Source organism: Coregonus clupeaformis, unplaced genomic scaffold (genome assembly GCF_020615455.1).
Source record: "Coregonus clupeaformis isolate EN_2021a unplaced genomic scaffold, ASM2061545v1 scaf0614, whole genome shotgun sequence".
Classification (NCBI taxonomy): Eukaryota; Metazoa; Chordata; class Actinopteri; order Salmoniformes; family Salmonidae; genus Coregonus; species Coregonus clupeaformis.
Genome location: NW_025534069.1, coordinates 170,061 through 189,178, shown reverse-complemented (window position 1 = coordinate 189,178; position 19,118 = coordinate 170,061). Strand labels below are relative to the sequence as shown.

Below are 19,118 nucleotides of genomic sequence, written 5' to 3'. Positions count from 1 at the left end.
CCTAACGTAACAGCCGTAGAAAGATGCATAAGCGGAGTTCCCCACATCCGGTTTTCAGCTGAAAAGTATATAACTGAAAACCGAATGCATCTGGTTGTTGACAATTCCACTAAGGGTGGTCGCAATGTAACGGAGTCGGATTCATAACCTCACTCCTCAGCCTGAAAGGTCTATTGAATCCCTAGCTTTTCGACAGCGCAGCTGGTTAAAACGTTGTCAAGGAGGGCGGTCACATCTGAGACAGTAGCCTCTGCCCAGTCCTCAACAACCGGATGTTCCACTTTCCCAGGGGAAATGGAAAGAGAACCTTTGACAAGACTTCCGCTTACAGAGTTCCTGGGTTGTAGTCTCACTGTGAGGTGGTGAAGGGAGGAAGTGTTACTGGTAGACAAGCATCTCCTTTACACAGACCTCCTGTACTACTGTACTCTACTGTACTACTGTACTATACTGTACTCTACTGTACTCTACTGTACTACTGTACTATAGCACTCTGCTGTACTATACTACTGTACTCTACTGTACTCTACTGTACACTACTGTACTCTACTACTGTACTATAGTACTCTGCTGTACTGTACTACTGTACTCTGCTGTACTATACTGTACTTCTGTACTACTGTACTCTACTGTACTACTGTAATATGCTGTACTCTACTGTACTACTGTACTATAGTACTCTGCTGTACTATACTGTACTTCTGTACTATACTGTACTACTGTACTCTACTGCCGTTATGTAAATGTATATAAAATGTGTTCTACTCTGTCAATGCCATAATTGGTTATTATCAGATGTGTTGTATTAAATGTCATGTTCAAATAGTGTACAAAAATGTAATTCACAAATGTGCGAGATTCACACACTTTATTTTACTGGAGATAATTGAGTCAGGTATTCAAGTCTTGCTGATGTGCTTTCTTGTGTAATAAACACAAGAGTGAAGTGTGAACAAACAAGTTGAACGAGTCCCAAATGGCACCCTATTCCATACATAGTGCACTACTTTTGACCAGAGCCCTGTGAGCCCACAGTGCACTAGGGAACAGGGTGACATTTTGGAGTACACTATGTGACTTTTTAACGTATTTTACTTTCATTTTCATCATTGCATGTAATAAATGTAAATGTTATTAAAAACACGTTTGGAAAGCAATAATTAGCATTGTCACCAGTTTCATCGATCACAGTGTATTCTCAGCATCTCACAATACATTCGTACAGCAATATACAAGTTAATACATTCTCATTATACGTGGTCTGCCTCCCAAATGGTACCCTACTTCCGTTATAGTCCACTCCTTTTGACCAGAGCACTATAAAGTAGTGTACTATAAAGGACAAAGGGTGCTGTTTGGGGAAGAAAATGTTGCAGTAATATCTTCGTCATTACCGTAAAATTATATTCACACCTTTGATGCCCCCAAGGCAATAAATAGATCGCAAAGGACCGCTTCAAGACATAGCGTGCGTCCCAAATGACACCCTATTCCCTTCATAGTGCACTACGTTTGACCGGAGACGTATGGGCCCTCTAGTGCACTACGTTTGACCGGAGACGTATGGGCCCTCTAGTGCACTACGTTTGACCGGAGACGTATGGGCCCTCTAGTGCACTACGTTTGACCGAGACGTATGGGCCCTCTAGTGCACTACGTTTGACCGGAGACGATGGGCCCTCTAGTGCACTACGTTTGACCGGAGACGTATGGGCCCTCTAGTGCACTACGTTTGACCGGAGACGTATGGGCCCTCTAGTGCACTACGTTTGACCGGAGACGTATGGGCCCTCTAGTGCACTACGTTTGACCGGAGACGTATGGGCCCTCTAGTGCACTACGTTGACCGGAGACGTATGGGCCCTCTAGTGCACTACGTTTGACCGAGACGTATGGGCCCTCTAGTGCACTACGTTTGACCGGAGACGTATGGGCCCTCTAGTGCACTACGTTTGACCGGAGACGTATGGGCCCTCTAGTGCACTACGCTTTGACCGAGACGTATGGGCCCTCTAGTGCACTACGTTTGACCGGAGACGTATGGGCCCTCTAGTGCACTACGTTTGACCGAGACGTATGGGCCCTCTAGTGCACTACGTTTGACCGGAGACGTATGGGCCCTCTAGTGCACTACGTTTGACCGGAGACGTATGGGCCCTCTAGTGCACTACGTTTGACCGGAGACGTATGGGCCCTCTAGTGCACTACGTTTGACCGGAGACGTATGGGCCCTCTAGTGCACTACGTTTGACCGAGACGTATGGGCCCTCTAGTGCACTACGCTTTGACCGGAGACGTATGGGCCCTCTAGTGCACTACGTTTGACCGGAGACGTATGGGCCCTCTAGTGCACTACGTTTGACCGGAGACGTATGGGCCCTCTAGTGCACTACGTTTGACCGGAGACGTATGGGCCCTCTAGTGCACTACGTTTGACCGGAGACGTATGGGCCCTCTGATCAAAAAGTAGTGCACTATGAAGGGAATAGGGTGTACAGCGAGGAAAAAAAAGTATTTGATCCCCTGCTGATTTTGTACGTTTGCCCACTGACAAATAAATGATCAGTCTATAATTTTAATGGTAGGTTTATTTGAACAGTGAGAGACAGAATAACAACAAAAAATCCAGAAAAACGCATGTCAAAAATGTTATAAATTGATTTGTGTTTTAATGAGGGAAATAAGTATTTGACCCCTCTGCAAAACATTACTTAGTACTTGGTGGCAAAACCCTTGTTGGCAATCACAGAGGTCAGACGTTTCTTGTAGTTGGCCACCAGGTTTGCACACATCTCAGGAAGGATTTTGTCCCACTCCTCTTTGCAGATCTTCTCCAAGTCATTAAGGTTTCGAGGCTGACGTTTGGCAACTCGAACCTTCAGCTCCCGCCACAGATTTTCTATGGGATTAAGGTCTGGAGACTGGCTAGGCCACTCCAGGACCTTAATGTGCTTCTTCTTGAGCCACTCCTTTGTTGCCTTGGCCGTGTGTTTTGGGTCATTGCCATATTGGAATACCCATCCACGACCCATTTTCAATGCCCTGGCTGAGGGAAGGAGGTTCTCACCCAAGATTTGACGGTATATGGCCCCGTCCATCGTCCCTTTGATGCAGTGAAGTGGTGGGGATAGTGTTCTTGGGGTCATAGGCAGCATTCCTCCTCCTCCAAACACGGCGAGTTGAGTTGATGCCAAAGAGCTCCATTTTGGTCTCATCTGACCACAACACTTTCACCCAGTTCTCCTCTGAATCATTCAGATGTTCATTGGCAAACTTCAGACGGGCATGTATATGTATATGTGCTTTCTTGAGCAGGGGGACCTTGCAGGCGCTGCAGGATTTCAGTCCTTCACGGCATAGTGTGTTACCAATTGTTTTCTTGGTGACTATGGTCCCAGCTGCCTTGAGATCATTGACAAGATCCTCCCGTGTAGTTCTGGGGTGATTCCTCACCGTTCTCATGATCATTGCAACTCCACGAGGTGAGATCTTGCATGGAGCCCCAGGCCGAGGGAGATTGACAGTTATTTTGTGTTTCTTCCATTTGCAAATAATCGCACCAACTGTTGTCACCTTCTCACCAAGCTGGTTGACGATGGTCTTGTAGCCCATTCCAGCCTTGTGTAAGTCTACAATCTTGTCCCTGACATCCTTGGAGAGCTCTTTGGTCTTGGCCATAGTGGAGAGTTTGGAATCTGATTGATTGATTGCTTCTGTGGACAGGTGTCTTTTATACAGGTAACAAGCTGAGATTAGGAGCACTCCCTTTAAGAGTGTGCTCCTAATCTCAGCTCGTTACCTGTATAAAAGACACCTGGGAGCCAGAAATCTTTCTGATTGAGAGGGGGTCAAATACTTATTTCCCTCATTAAAATGCAAGTCAATTTATAACATTTTTGACATGCGTTTTTTTTTTATTATTTTGTTGTTATTCTGTCTCTCACTGTTCAAATAAACCTGCCATTAAAATTATAGACTGATCATTTATTTGTCAGTGGGCAAACGTACAAAATCAGCAGGGGATCAAATACTTTTTTCCCTCACTGTAGCTCAATACCACCGTAGCCTGATTCCCAGATCTGTTTGTGCTGTCTGGGCCAACTCCTAAGGTAGTAATCATGCATTGGGCAAGACAGGCTCCAATGACAGACCAGGCTACAATACCCCTGCTATAGTCCTCTGTAGCTCAGTTGGTAGAGCATGGCGCTTGCAACGCCAGGGTTGTCGGTTCGATTCCCACGGGGGGCCGGTATGAAAAATGTATGCACTCACTAACTGTAAGTGGCTCTGGATAAGAGCGTTCTGCTAAATGACTAAAATGTAAATATGTAAAATGTCTATTGAAGAATAGCCTTGTCCTATTCTGTATCGGTATAGACGGTCTGATATACCACGGCTGTCAGCCAATCAGCATTCAGGGCTCGACCCACCCAGTTTATAATGAACAATAATGACAGACCAACCCCTTCCCAACAATAAGGTGACGTTACAGTGTAAACACGTTTATGGCATTTTCAGCGAACGATTTACAGGTACAACTACTTCTCATAACCTTGCATGTTATAAAAAAATAAAAATAAAAAAAAGGAATCGATTGAAAATCAAATGTGCTGTGTCATGTAATCTGTCGTAAGAAAACGATCATGACCTTGCACGTGCAGTACTTTTACAGCACACACACTGTGGACAGCTTTATGTTATGAACATTTCAAACCATTATGACCGTGTAGTTCTAGAAGTTGAGAATGGGCAATCCCTTTCAGCAGAGTAACAGGAAAATAATGTGATATAACAGTTTACAGTACACACACTGTTACGGATATAGGTATCCTGTGTGTGTTTTTGTGTTTTTGCCACGGGGTTCGTAACACACACACACACACTATGGACAGATTTATGTTATGTACATTTCAAACCATTATGACCGTGTAGTTCTAGAAGTTGAGTAACAGGAAAATAATGTGATATCAAAAAAAAAAAAGCATGTTGCTAATGTATCACCCTGTCACCAGCGGAGGCTGGTGTCACTGTAAAATCTGAGGGAAGGCTCATTTGAATGACTGGAATACCAGCCTCCGCTGCCTGTCACCCTCATCCTGTCTGTTCAACTTCTCCTAGACATGCAGAAGCAGTGAGCGAGTACACAGAAAGAGATGCAGATAAAGGCTCAGTCCTAAATTACACCCTATTCTCTATATAGTGCACTACATTTGAGCCAGAACCCTATTGGTCCTGGTCTAAAGTAGTGCCCTACATAGGGAATAGGGTGCAATTTGGGACACAGACATGGCAAGACTAAATGTAGACAGGAATCTCCTGCCCTGTTAACAGTCTGAACATCACCGCAGGCATGGTCTTCATGTTGATCTGACAGAGAGGAGGAGGGGGAGAGGAGAGGAGGAGGAGGAGGAGGAGGAGGAGGAGGAGGAGGACAGGAAAGGGGGGGGGTAATGAGGAGGAGGAGGGGGAGTGGAGAGGGAGGAGAGAAGGACAGGATAAGACAGGATAAGACAGGACAGGACAGGAGAGGAGAGGAGAGGAGAGGAGAGGAGAGGAGAGGAGAGGAGAGGAGAGGAGAGGAGAGGAGAGGAGAGGAGAGGAGAGGAGAGGAGAGGAGAGGAGAGGAGAATGAGGAGGAGGAGGAGGAGAGGAGAGGGAGGAGAGGAGAGGAGAGGAGAGGTAGGAGAGGAGGAGGAGAAGGAGAGGTAGGAGAGGAGGAGGAGAAGGAGAGAAGAGGACAGATCAGTGCTCATTGTGAAGACACTCACTTGTATTTGTATAAATGCTTCTGATTCGTCTGTTTCGGGCTCTGATAGGATATTACTTGAACCCGTATAAAGTTGACAGGTAGCTAACTGCCACTGGAATCTGATGCTCACCTCTCCCACTGATACAGACAGGGTCTGGACTATCTTCTCATGCGGCATGGCAACAACACTCTGCCCATTGATCTCAATGATCCTGTGGCCGACTCGCACCCCTCCTCGCTCTGCGATCCCGCCGCGCATCAGACTGCAGATCTGAGGAGAGAGAAAGAAAACCACTCTCTGAATCCAGATGGCTGTTATCAGGGTCATTATGAGAGAGATGATAATAACAGTATTTGGAGGTTATGACAAGTCGTATAAAGGGGGTGTAGCTGATCTCCATCACCTAGGACTTGACAATGGTTAATCAAATCTCCACATCTTTGCCAGTTTTTTGCTCAATTTTGAATGCCTTCTCAAACAGTATATGCATTCGTAAATCAAGTCCTTTCTTGAGTTGGGCTCTGGGATGGAACAACTGTTGAGCATCTGAGTTTATGGTTGTTTGTGGAGGAAAGGTGTGTTGAGTGTGTATGAGTGTTTGTGTGTGTGTGTATGTGTGTGTATGTGTGTGTGTGTGTGTGTGTGTATCCCACATCTGTTGCTAGGGAGTAAAGATGTTAGGGACAATATAGGATGAATCACAATAATTGTTTGCTAAAATAATAATTGCTTGCCAAAAATGTAATTTTTGCAATGGCAATCCTGGTTAGAGGTAACAATCCTTTGCATGAACTACCTACAGTATTACAAATATTATTTGTTAATTATGGAAATTAAGATAAACAGGATTTTTAATATAAATATATATTTTTAATAGCTATATATAATGCAAATGGAGGTGAGGGCGATGGAAATGCTTTTGGCGGTTGATCTGCTTCTGTTCTGTGGGTGGCACTGTGTGTTCTTTCGAAGGATGGGTCCCGGTCTCTCAGGGGCCCTGGGATCCGGGGGGAGGACGGGTGTGGTCTGCCGGTCACTGGGATTACAGCCCAATTTGGGATGTGGAGGGGTTTTAGCGGGTGGAATAGCTGGGAACAATTGGAGGTTTACTTAGTAGCAATGCAAATATCATGATAAAGCTATATGGACACTCAATCACTATGGTACTTTTTAATGGCGAGTTTACAAACATATGTTATGATAAATAGATTTGAAACTTGTATCTCATTATGGTATGTGGTGAAATAGGTATAGCCAGTTATAATTGTATTGGCTTAGCAGATCATAAGAAAAGACGATCAGTATTTACCTGCTCAAAGAGAAGGAATATAATATCTATTGTTTACAGGAAACTCATTCAACAATTTTAGATGAAGTTGTGTGGAAAAAGGACTGAGGGGGGGCGAAATATACTTCTCCCATGGGCAAAGAAACTCAAAAGGGGTGATGATATTAATTAACAGTAATTTTGATCAGAATGTGCAAATTGTCCAAACAGATCCTCAAGGTAGCTGGATGAATTTAAAAATGTTATTGGACCATAAACAGATATGGCTCATTAACCTTTACGGTCCAAATAATAATGATCCACACTTCTTTGAAAATATATATAGTAATTTATCAACCCTACAAGCAATACAAGACTCTATTATTATGGTGGGAGATTATAATACAGTTTTAAATAGCTCAATGGACCATACAGGAAATCACACTACAAACAATCACCCTCATGCTCTTAAGGAAATCACAAATGTCATGGATACATTAGAACTAGTAGATATATGGAGGATTTAATATCCTGAGCTAGTGAGATACAGTGGGGAGAACAAGTATTTGATACACTGCCGATTTTGCAGGTTTTCCTACTTACAAAGCATGTAGAGGTCTGTAATTTTTATCATAGGTACACTTCAACTGTGAGAGACGGAATCTAAAACAAAAATCGTGATTTTCTGGATTTTTTTTTCCGTCTCTCACAGTTGAAGTGTACCTATGATAAAAATTACAGACCTCTACATGCTTTGTAAGTAGGAAAACCTGCAAAATCGGTAGTGTATCAAATACTTGTTCTCCCCACTGTATACATGGCGGAGGCTCAATCAAGCTAGTCGTCTTGATTACTTTTTTTTATGTCATTCTCTCTGGCACCAAAAGTTTAAAAAGTGTTGTTAGGGGACATAATGCGGTCGGACAATCACATAATTAGCATATATATCACTCTTACAGAATTTCCACATGGGCGAGGATAGTGGACATTTATCAAAGCCTATTGGATGAAAACTTGTTTTTAACTAGGACAGAATACTTTATAACTGACTTTTTCCCGACATAACATAGGTACAGCAAATCCCCTTATTGTATGGGACACTTTTAAATGTGCCTTTAGAGGCCATGCAATTCAGTACTCATCTCTAAAGTGAAAGCAATTTAGGTCAAAATAGTTTATATTAAGAAAGGAAATGGAAGGACTAACAGCACAGATAGATAGCAATAAAAACTGTAACATAGAGGCTCAGAATAAATTAGAGGAAAAACAAAAATAAATGGAGAAACTTATTCAAGAAAGATCAAGTGTAATATATTATTAAAAATAAAGCGAACTGGATGGAATATGGGGAAAAATTCACCTTTTTTTTAAATTTTTTTATCTTCAACATAGAAATGCTACCAAAAATAATTTACTGAAACTTTTTACAAATGACGGAGTCACCCATGATTCACCAAAGGATATTTTGAAAGAGGAAGTTAAGTATTTTAAGCATATGTTTTCGTTTCAGTCTCCTCCATCTCCACTAAACGAAGCTAATTGTATGGATTTTTTTTTCTATTAATAATGTAAAATGAACAGCTGTACAGAGAGACTCATGTGAAGGCCAAATTACAGAGGAACCTCTTGATGCAATTAAAGCCTTTAAGTCCAGGAAAACTCCAGGGCTGGATGGCATACCAGTGTAGGTATGCTGGTATTCATAGCTGACTTTGAAAAGGCCTTTGATAAAGTATAACTGGAGTTTATACATAAATGTCTGGAATATTTCAATTTTGGAGAATCTCTTATAAAATGGGTTAAAGTTATGTATAGTAACGCTATGTGTAAAACAGTAAATAATGGCTACTTCTCAGATAATTTTAAACTGTCAAGAGGAGTGAAACAAGGTTGTCCACTATCGGCATATCTATTTATTATTGCCATCAAAATGTTAGCTGTTAAAATCAGATCCAACAATAATATTAAGGGGTTAGAAATCCAGGGTTTAAAAACAAAGGTGTCATTGTACGCTGATGATTCATGTTTTCTTTTAAATCCACAATTTGGATCTCTCCACAGCTTCAGAGATACATACTTTTTCTAACCTCTCTGGATTACAACCAAATTATGATGAGTGTACTATATTACGTATTGGATCACTAAAAAACACAACTTTTACATTACTGTGTACTTTACCAATAAAATGGTCTGACGGGGATGTGGACATACTCGGTATACATATCCCGAAAGAAATAAATTATCTCACTCCAATACATTTTAATAGAAAGTTAGCAAAAATAGATAAGATCTTGCTACCATGGAAAGGATAATACCTGTCAATTTGTGGAAAAATCACCCTGATTAACTCTTTAGTATTATCCCAGTTTACCTATTTGCTTATGGTCTTGCCTACACCTAGCGAACAGTTTTTTAAATTATATGAGCAAAAAATATTCAATTTTATTTGGAATGGCAAGCCAGATAAAATGAAAAGGGCCTATTTATATAATGAATAAGAATTCGGAGGGCAGAAATTATTAAATATTAAAGCATTACACCTCTCACTAAAGGCGTCAGTCATACAAAAGTTATACTTAAATCCGAACTGGTTCTCTAGCAGACTAGTAAGAATATCTCACCCCATGTTCAAGAATGGACTTTTTCCCTTTATTCAGATTCCAACCTCTCACTTTCAGTTATTTGAAAACGAAATTATCTCCAAAATATAGTTATTTTTAAAACAAGCCATAGAAAGTTGGTTGCAATTTCAGTTTAATCCACCAGAAAAGGCAGAACAAATAATACAACAAATATTGTGGTTATGTACGAATTGATCAAAAAAACATTATTTTTCAATAAAACATTTAAAAAAGGTATAATCTTTGTAAATGATATCATAAATAGGATTGGTGGAGTTATGTCACACATGCAGCTAACAAAAATATATGGAAATGTTTGCTCTATCCAAAATTACAACCAACTAATTGCAGCTTTACCGCAAAAATGGAAGAGGCAAGTGGAAGGCGGAGGAAGTAAGGAACTGCATTAAAGACCAAAATTGGTTAAAGAAAATTGTGACAAAAAAAAAAATATATATATATATATACCAGTTTCATTTAAGGACATGTATTTCAAAACTTTTGTGAAACAGCACAGTTAAACATATATGGGAAATAGAAATCAAACTGGAAGGTCTTCAGAAATAGATGGGAGAGGTTGAGGGTAAAGGAAGGGCAGGACTAAAAACAAACAAAATGTAACTATTGTAAAATAGATTGTGTCCATAAAATGTATATAGTATGTATAAACTGGAAGTAGAAGCCTAAGTGTTGTTGTCCATTAGTTTACTCCAATTAGGGGAGTTAGGGTTAGGGGAAAATAATAAAGGAAAATATATATTTTAAAGATATGTGTATATATATATATATATATATATATATATATATATATATATATATATATATATATATATATATATATATATATATATATTTATATATGTATGTATGTGTATTTATATGTATGTTTGTATGTATGTATATGTATGTGTATATGTATATTTATATATGTGTATATGTATGTATGTGTATGTATGTAAATATATTTACCAATAAATATATGGGGGATTGGAAATGATGCAGACAATTACATTGATGGAAGCTATAATCTATCTGCAATATTAAAGCTGCTAAAATATATATATATATTTTTTTTTAATTATACATTCTTATAATGCATTATAACTACTCACGATGCCATTCTGAACACTGAAGCCCAGCTGGAACTTGAGGTCAGGTCTCTTGATGAGGACGGTGGTTACAGGAGGACAACACACGATACTCAGCTTCACCTGGACCTGGCTCTTCAGACCCTGGAAGGACAACCGGAACACAATAAATGACACCTGTCTCAACACTAAAATAGCTTCCTAGAATGGCTGTGTCTCAATCTCAATACTCTAAAATGGCTTCCTAGAATGGCTGTGTCTCAATATCAATACTCTAAAATGGCTTCCCATAATGGCTGTGTCTCAATCTCAATACTCTAAAATGGATTCCTACAATGGCTGTGTCTCAATCTCAATCCTCTAAAATGGCTTCCTAGAATGGCTGTGTCGCAATCTCAATACTCTAAAATGGATTCCTATAATGGCTGTGTCTCAATCTCAATACCGCTAAAATATCTTCCTTTCCTCAACTCCCCATCTCCTTTCCTTCATGACTGATAAAAGAGCAGTTTTTTGAATAACATAGATGCTGCCTGAGTCGACTGTATGCTCCAGACCTTGATGATACCCTGGCAGGTAGCTAACGGTAGGCCCACCAGGCTGGTGTTGTTAATGGACATGATCTGGTCCCCGACGCTGAGTTTCCCAGAGCGGGCAGCCGGGCCGCTGTTCAACATGTTAGCCAGGATCACCGTGGGCAGGATGGAGCCCCAGCCAGACTCCACTATCACTACACCCAGGCTCTCACCCCTCTGCTTCTCCAACTCCAGCTATGGATACACACAAACACACAGAGACAGGAAGTCCATTTATATATCTTTAAGTTAGAAGTTATTAGTCTATCTTATAAACTTCATTTTACTTGATAATAAAATAATGAAAATATGAAAAATAATTATCATCAAAAAATAGATATGCAGAATAACAGTAGTGGTCTTACTGAAGCAAGAACACTACTTACTTGTACTCTTCAACGTCATTGTTTTTAGCTTACCGGATGGGTAAGTGTTTTTAGCTTACCGGATGGGTACGATCGATCCTGAACTCTAGCAAACATCTTTGCACTGCCTAGCTACATTTACATTTACATTTTTAGTCATTTAGCAGACGCTCTTATCCAGAGCGACTTACAGGAGCAATTAGGGTTTAAGTGCCTTGCTCAACGGCACATCGACAGATTTTTCACCTAGTCGGCTCGGGGATTAGAACCAGCGACCTTTCGGTTACTGGGCACAACGCTCTTAACCACTAAAGCTACCTGCCGCCCCACATGGAACGCCGAAGCTACTGCATGGTCCAAGGGCCTCATTATCTACCCTACTGTATCTGCCCTCTATACTGAGTTGATGGAGTGTATCTAGAGTCATGCATCACGGTCAACAATCACCACAGTAAGCCGTCACACCTCTTTACACTTGTCTATCAGTCTATTTCATGCATGCATATAGGCACGGATGCACGCACGCACGCACACACGCACACACACACCTCTTTACAGTTGTCAGAGTTTGAGAAATGGACCAGGTCGTCGTTGTACATCTCCTGGGAATTGATGATGTCGCTGTATTGCTTCTGACTCAGGTCCTTAGGGTTGATCCCATTGGCTCGGAGGAACTCCCTGTAGGCGACGCTGAATGCCTGGCCGATGGACTGGGCAATGAGCTGGGCCTGGGGAGAAGAGGCAGAGGAGAGGTGAGGGCAGGAGAGGGAGAGGGGAGGGGAGGGTTGGTAGGAAGAAACTACTCAATGGAAGAGACAGGCTATTCAAGTTGACAACAATACAGAGATGGGAGAGAGCACGGGTTAAGGACCAACCAAATGATGAATGAAGATACACTATATATACAAATGTATGTGGACACCCCTTCAAATGTATGTGGACACCCCTTCAAATGTATGTGGACACCCCTTCAAATGTATGTGGACACCCCTTCAAATGTATGTGGACACCCCTTCAAATGAGTGGACACACCCGCTGCTGACAGGTTTATAAAATCGAGCACACAGCCATGCAATCTCCATAGTCAAACATTGGCAGTAGAATGGCCTTACTGAAGAGCTCAGTGACTTTCAACGTGGCACCGTCATAGAATGCCACCTTTCCAACAAGTCAGTTCGTCACATTTCTGCCCTGCTAGAGCTGCCCCGGTCAACTGTAAGTGCTGTTATTGTGAAGTGGAAACGTCTAGGAGCAACACCGGCTCAGCCGCAAAGTGGTAGGCCACACAAGATCACGTAACGGGACTGCCAAGTGCTGAAGCGCTTAAAAATCGTCTGGCCTCGGTTGCAACACTCACTACCAAGTTCCAAACTGCCTCTGGAAGCAACGTCAGCACAATAACTGTTAGTTGGGAGCTTCATAAAATGGGTTTCCATGGCCGAGCAGCCAAACACAAGCCTAAGATCACCATGCGCAATGCCAAGCGTCGGCTGGAGTGGTGTAACGCTCACCGCCATTGGACTCTGGATCAGTGGAAACGCATTCTCTGGAGAGATTAATCACGCTTCACCATCTGGCAGTCCGACGGACGAATCTGGGTTTGGCGGATGCCAGGAGAACGCTAGTGCCAACTGTAAAGTTTGGTGGAGGAGGAATAATAGTCTGGGGCTGTTTTTCATGGTTCAGACTAGGCCCCTTAGTTCCAGAGAAAGGAAATCTTAACGCTACAACATACGATGACATTCTAGACGATTCTGTGCTTCCAACTTTGTGGAAACAGTTTGGGGAAGGCCCTTTCCTGTTTCAGCATGACCATGCTCCCGTGCACAAAGCGAGGTCCATACAGAAATGGTTTGTCGAGATCGGTGTGCAAGAACTTGATTGGCCTGTACAGAGCCCTGACCTCAACCTCATCAAACACCTTTGGGATGAATTGGAACGCCGACTGCGAGCCAGGCCTAATCGCCCAACATCAGTGCCCGACCTCACTAATGCTCTTGTGGCTGAATAGAAGCAAGTCCCCACAGCAATGTTCCAACATCTAGTGGAAAGCCTTCCCAGAAGACTGGAGGCTGTTATAGCAGCAAAGGGGGGGGACCAACTCCATATGAATGCCCATGATTTTGGAATGCGATGTTCGACGAGCAGGTGTCCACATAATTTTGGTAATGTAGTGTATAACACGTTATAGGAAGGCCAACATTAGAGATTAATAAAGTAGGGCCTCTGTACAAGCAATGACCATTTTTAAAGCTTTAAAATTAATGTTCAGTAGTATTGTCCTGTAGATAGTGTATAAAAACAAAATGTGGTGTTTTCAATTCAGCAATAGACCTTATTCTGCGAACACTGTGGCAAACAATAATCAATCTCAGAGACCAAAATCATTGCCCCAATAAATCAATAATGTTCAGCAGTATGCAAAGGGAAGCGAGTGGGAGAATAGAACAGAAATCAGGACAGACCAGAATACAAAATTGTACTCACGTCCTCTGACTCGAAGACATAGCAGATCATTCTGTACTGTCTCTGTCCCTCTGAGGAGGAGAGATCAGCTTCAGTACAGTCCTGCGAGGACGTGCCTGACATATGGGTACGAGCCATCAGAACCACGATGCTCCCGATGTCTGCGATGTAAGAGATGGAACGCAACGCACTGTCCATCAGCGTCTCCTGGGGGAATAAATAATATATATATATATATATAGCTGCTGTGGTAATAACTCAGTACTGTGTGGAGTGGACGGTCCTCAACAACATGTCCACAAGGAGCAAGACAGAGGAATCTTATGAAACAGCATAAAATGAAGCTTTGGGCAGGTTTCCTGGACACAGATTAAACCTAGGGGGGATTCAATCTGATCCGCATTAGATCCGCATTATAGGGCGCTTGACATCTAAAGTTAATTTCTGATTGAGCCAACATTGACTATTTACTGTGTATGTGATTTTCGCCGACGTGTGAATATTGCCTTTAAGAGATGCATTGTCTACAAACGTGATCGGATAGAATCCCGGGCCTAGTTCCGGACTTGGTGCTACAGAGAAGTAATACACAGTGTTTTTTATTAAGTCAGAGCTCACAGTTACACACCTGTGAGTCAGCATTCAGCATTTTGACTGCCTTGGTGGAGATGAAGAGGTCCACTTCTGTCACCATTTGAGAGTCTTCATCTTGGCTCTGTGGGCAAACCATGGTGAAAAGGAATAAAAGACCGCCATCATGTGGTTAGGAAGTGCACTCCAGGGCACATATCCTTCCTTTTGTTAGGAATAACAGAAGACAATTGATGAACAGACCAACTGCCATCCATAGATCAAGACATGAGATGCGTAAAAAAATACAATATCATCTTGACCATTTAATGGGTAACAAAATTAGCCTGGTCAGTTAGTAAGACAGCACAATGCTAATATAATAACATTAGCCTGGTCAGTTAGTAAGACAGCACAATGCTAATATAACAACATTAGCCTGGTCAGTTAGTAAGACAGCACAATGCTAATATAATAACATTAGCCTGGTCAGTTAGTAAGACAGCACAATGCTAATATAACAACATTAGCCTGGTCAGTTAGTAAGACAGCACAATGCTAATATAACAACATTAGCCTGGTCAGTTAGTAAGACAGCACAATGCTAATATAACAACATTAGCCTGGTCAGTTAGTAAGACAGCACAATGCTAATATAATAAGCTTAGCCTGGTCAGTTAGTAGCACAGCAAAATGCTAATATAACAACATTAGCCTGGTCAGTTAGTAAGACAGCACAATGCTAATATAACAACATTAGCCTGGTCAGTTAGTAAGACAGCACAATGCTAATATAACAACATTAGCCTGGTCAGTTAGTAACACAGCAAAATGCTAATATAATAACCTTAGTCTGGTCAGTTAGTAAGACAGCACAATACCCTAACCCTAACCCTAATTCTAAGCCTAACTCTAATTGTAACCCTAACCCTAAACCTAACCCCTAAACTTAAATTAGCCTTTGTTCTCTTGGGGACGTGCGAAATGTCCCCTCGAGGGAGAATGTTCCTTGTTTTACTATCCTTTTGGAGAAAACACACCCACACCAACACACACCACACCCACCGACCCACACCCACCACACCACACCCACCGACCCACACCCACCACACCACACCCACCGACCCACACCCACCACACCACACCCACCGACCCACACCAACACACACCACACCCACCGACCCACACCCACCACACCACACCCACCGACCCACACCCACCACACCACACCCACCGACCCACACCAACACACACCACACCCACCGACCCACACCCACCACACCACACCCACCGACCCACACCCACCACACCACACCCACCTACCATACCAACACCACACCCACCCACCCACCCACACCCACCACACCACACCCACCTACCACACCAACACACACCACACCCACCGACCCACACCCACCACACCACACCCAACCACCCACCACATAACACCCACCCACCACACCACACCCACACACCACACCCACCGACCCACACCCACCACACCACACCCACCGACCCACACCCACCACACCACACCCACCCGACCCACACCCACCACACCACACCCACCTACCATACCAACACCACACCACACCCACCGACCCACACCCACCACACCACACCCACCGACCCACACCCACCACACCACACCCACCGACCCACACCCACCACACCACACCCACCTACCATACCAACACCACACCCACCCACCCACCCACACCACACCCAACCACCCACCACATAACACCCACCCACCTCACCACACCCACACACCACACCACACCCACCGACCCACACCCACCACACCACACCCACCGACCCACACCCACCACACCACACCCACCTACCATACCAACACCACACCCACCCACCCACCCACACCACACCCAACCACCCACCACATAACACCCACCCACCACACCACACCCACACACCACACCACACCCACCCAACACCCACCCACCCAGACACACACACACCCACTCACACCACACCCACCACACCACACCCACCTACCATACCAACACCACACCCAACCACCCACCACATAACACCCACCCACACACCACACCACACCCACCCCACACCCACCCACCCAGACACACACACACCCACCGACCCACACCCACCACACCACACCCACCTACCATACCAACACCACACCCACCCACCCACCCACACCACACCCAACCACCCACCACATAACACCCACCCACCTCACCACACCCACACACCACACCCACCCACCCCACACCCACCCACCCAGACACACACACACCCACTCACACCACACCCATCCACCACACCCAACCACACCCATCCACCCACAGACCACACCGCACCCACACCACACCACACCACACCCACCATACCTTGACCTGACTGACAGCCTCCTGTGCCTGGGTCATGCGTATTCCTTTAGATGGGTTCTTGTCAGACAGCAGCTGGGTGGAACCCAGGTAGTTAGCAGCAAAGATAATCCCATCGATCAGGTCCTCGGGCTCACACGGACCTGGGACTGGGCATAAGAAATATTGATTTACTTATTTTATTAAGACAGGAACCTGTGACTCAGATCCAGACAGATTCACATTCAGGCGACCTTTATTGTCCTATTGCTTTGTTGCAGCACTATAACAACATCACACCAGAGACCAAAAGATTCATAAATGGTTATATCATATAATCAAATGTCCATTACTCAGGTATGGAATCAATGAACTATACAGAGAAATGATATTTACCATCCACGAAGCTGGGGAACGAGGCGTTGTTCTTTGTTGGTTCAGGCGGAGGTGTGTTGTTCCTGTCCCCCTCTGGGGCCCGGGGCTCTGGGCAGTGAGGCCTGCTAGGCTGCTGCTCCGAGACGTCTTGAGGCATCTGGGACAGGCAGAGGGGAGATGTTACTAACAGACAGAAACACAACCGGACTGCAGATGAGACTTAGCTATGTAGGTAAAAATCTGGTGCAGTGTTTGTTGTACATGGTCCCTGTCATAAAACAAACCCTGTTGAGTTGGCAGCATCAGGCAGTTACCTGTTTGTGTGTCTGTGTCCGTGTCTGTCTCTCCTCTGGGGACTCTCTCTGTGGCTCTGCGTTGTGGTGTGAAGCTGGTGGAGATGGTGATGGTAATGGTGATGGTTTTACAGCCCTAGGATGTTTCTCCAGGCTGGATGAGGAGTCAGAAGTGGGCCTTGGGCTGGGGCTGGTGGTGCTGTCTCTGCGAGGCTGCTGGGTCTGTCGGGTCTGGTTCTGGTTCTGGGTGTGGGCCTGGCGGCTCTCCTGGAAGGGAGGAGAGGGAGGCCTGGGGCTCCGACTGGTGGTGGTCTCTCTGCAATGCTGCTGGGTCTGTCGGGTCTGTCGGGTGTGGGGAGTGTGGTCCTGTGTCTGGGCCTTGTGGCTGGGAGGGGAGGCAGAGGTGGGCCTAGGGCTGTCAGAGGTGGGCCTAGGGCTGTCAGAGGTGGGCCTAGGGCTGTCAGAGGTAGGGCTGTGGTTGGGGTTGACGGGACTCTCTCTGTGGTGCTGCTGGGTCTGGGTCTGATGAGGCTGGGCCTGTGTTGGGCGGGTGGGTGCTTGTCTCTTGTGCGTCTGGGCCTGTGTCGGCTGGGCCTGTCGATACTGGGTCTGGGTCTGGGTCTGATGAGGCTGGGCCTGTGTTGGGTGGGCCTGTGTCGGGTGGGCCTGTGTCGGGTGGGAGGGTGCTTGTCTCTTGTGCGTCTGGGCCTGTGTCGTCTGGGCCTGTGTGGGCTGGGCCTGTCGATACTGGGTCTGGGTCTGGGTCTGGTGGGCCTGAGTGTGCTGCATTAAGGCCGGGGTCTGGGGAGGGTGAGGGTGTGTTGTGTTGGGGCCAGATCTGGGTCTAGGCCTAATGGCACCTTCTCTGCAGTTCTGTGTCTTTGTCTTCTGGTTCTGTCGGACGTCACTCTGGGCCTTTAGCTGGTGGTTCTGGACCTGTGTTGTGAAGGTATGGACCTCTGTCAGGTAGGTGTGGGTCTGGTAGGCCTGTTTCGGGCGGGATTCTGTCTGGTGAGGGTGTGGGGAGCCGGGGCCGGGGCCGGACCTAGGCCTGGGTCTGGGTCTTGGTGGTCTGGGCCTGGTGGCAGCCTCTCTGCAGTCCTGTGTCTCTGAGCTGCTGCTGCTGCTCATGCATACCTTTATCTCAGATACTATCTGGCCAGTGTCTTCCTCCCTGTCAGTCTCCCTCCAGCCCCTTCCTCCTTCCCTCCCACTCCTCCCTCCCCGTCCTCCTCCCCTCCCCTGCCTCTTCACCTCCTTATGGGCCCTTTGAGGGGCCTCACAAGTCCAATCCCTTCCCCCTCCACTTCCCCTATAGGGGGCCCTTTGTGGGGACTCTGAGACACACACTGAGATCTTACTGTCCTCAGGGGTGTTGCAGTTCCCCATAGAGAAGACCT

The 19,118-nt window shown here is 44.9% G+C and overlaps 1 protein-coding gene across 1 annotated transcript; it reads right to left on the bottom strand.

Annotated features, from left to right (window-relative positions):
• Positions 1-4,466: 4,466 nt before the first annotated feature.
• On the bottom strand, positions 4,467-18,912 carry LOC121568069 (amyloid-beta A4 precursor protein-binding family A member 2-like). Its single transcript, XM_041878639.2, has 10 exons — positions 17,740-18,912; positions 17,447-17,582; positions 17,075-17,220; positions 14,761-14,847; positions 14,154-14,339; positions 12,215-12,394; positions 11,284-11,496; positions 10,751-10,870; positions 5,880-6,020; positions 4,467-5,367 (listed from the first exon to the last, which is right to left on the bottom strand). Exons 1-10 carry the CDS (start codon positions 18,847-18,849, stop codon positions 5,296-5,298), a joined length of 2,391 nt encoding a protein of 796 aa, XP_041734573.1. The 5' UTR covers positions 18,850-18,912; the 3' UTR covers positions 4,467-5,295.
• Between the last annotated feature and the right edge of the window lie 206 nt (positions 18,913-19,118).

Bases quoted from the DNA above. Each gene is read 5' to 3' on its own strand.
- LOC121568069 (XM_041878639.2), bottom strand. From the start codon at position 18,849: ATGAGCAGCAGCAGCAGCTCAGAGACACAGGACTGCAGAGAGGCTGCC. The intron at 17,221-17,446 runs GTAAATATCATT...TCTTATGCCCAG, and splicing joins GTTCCCCAGCTTCGTGGATG to TCCCAGGTCCGTGTGAGCCC. The intron at 12,395-14,153 runs GTGAGTACAATT...TCTTCTCCCCAG, and splicing joins ATGTCTTCGAGTCAGAGGAC to GCCCAGCTCATTGCCCAGTC.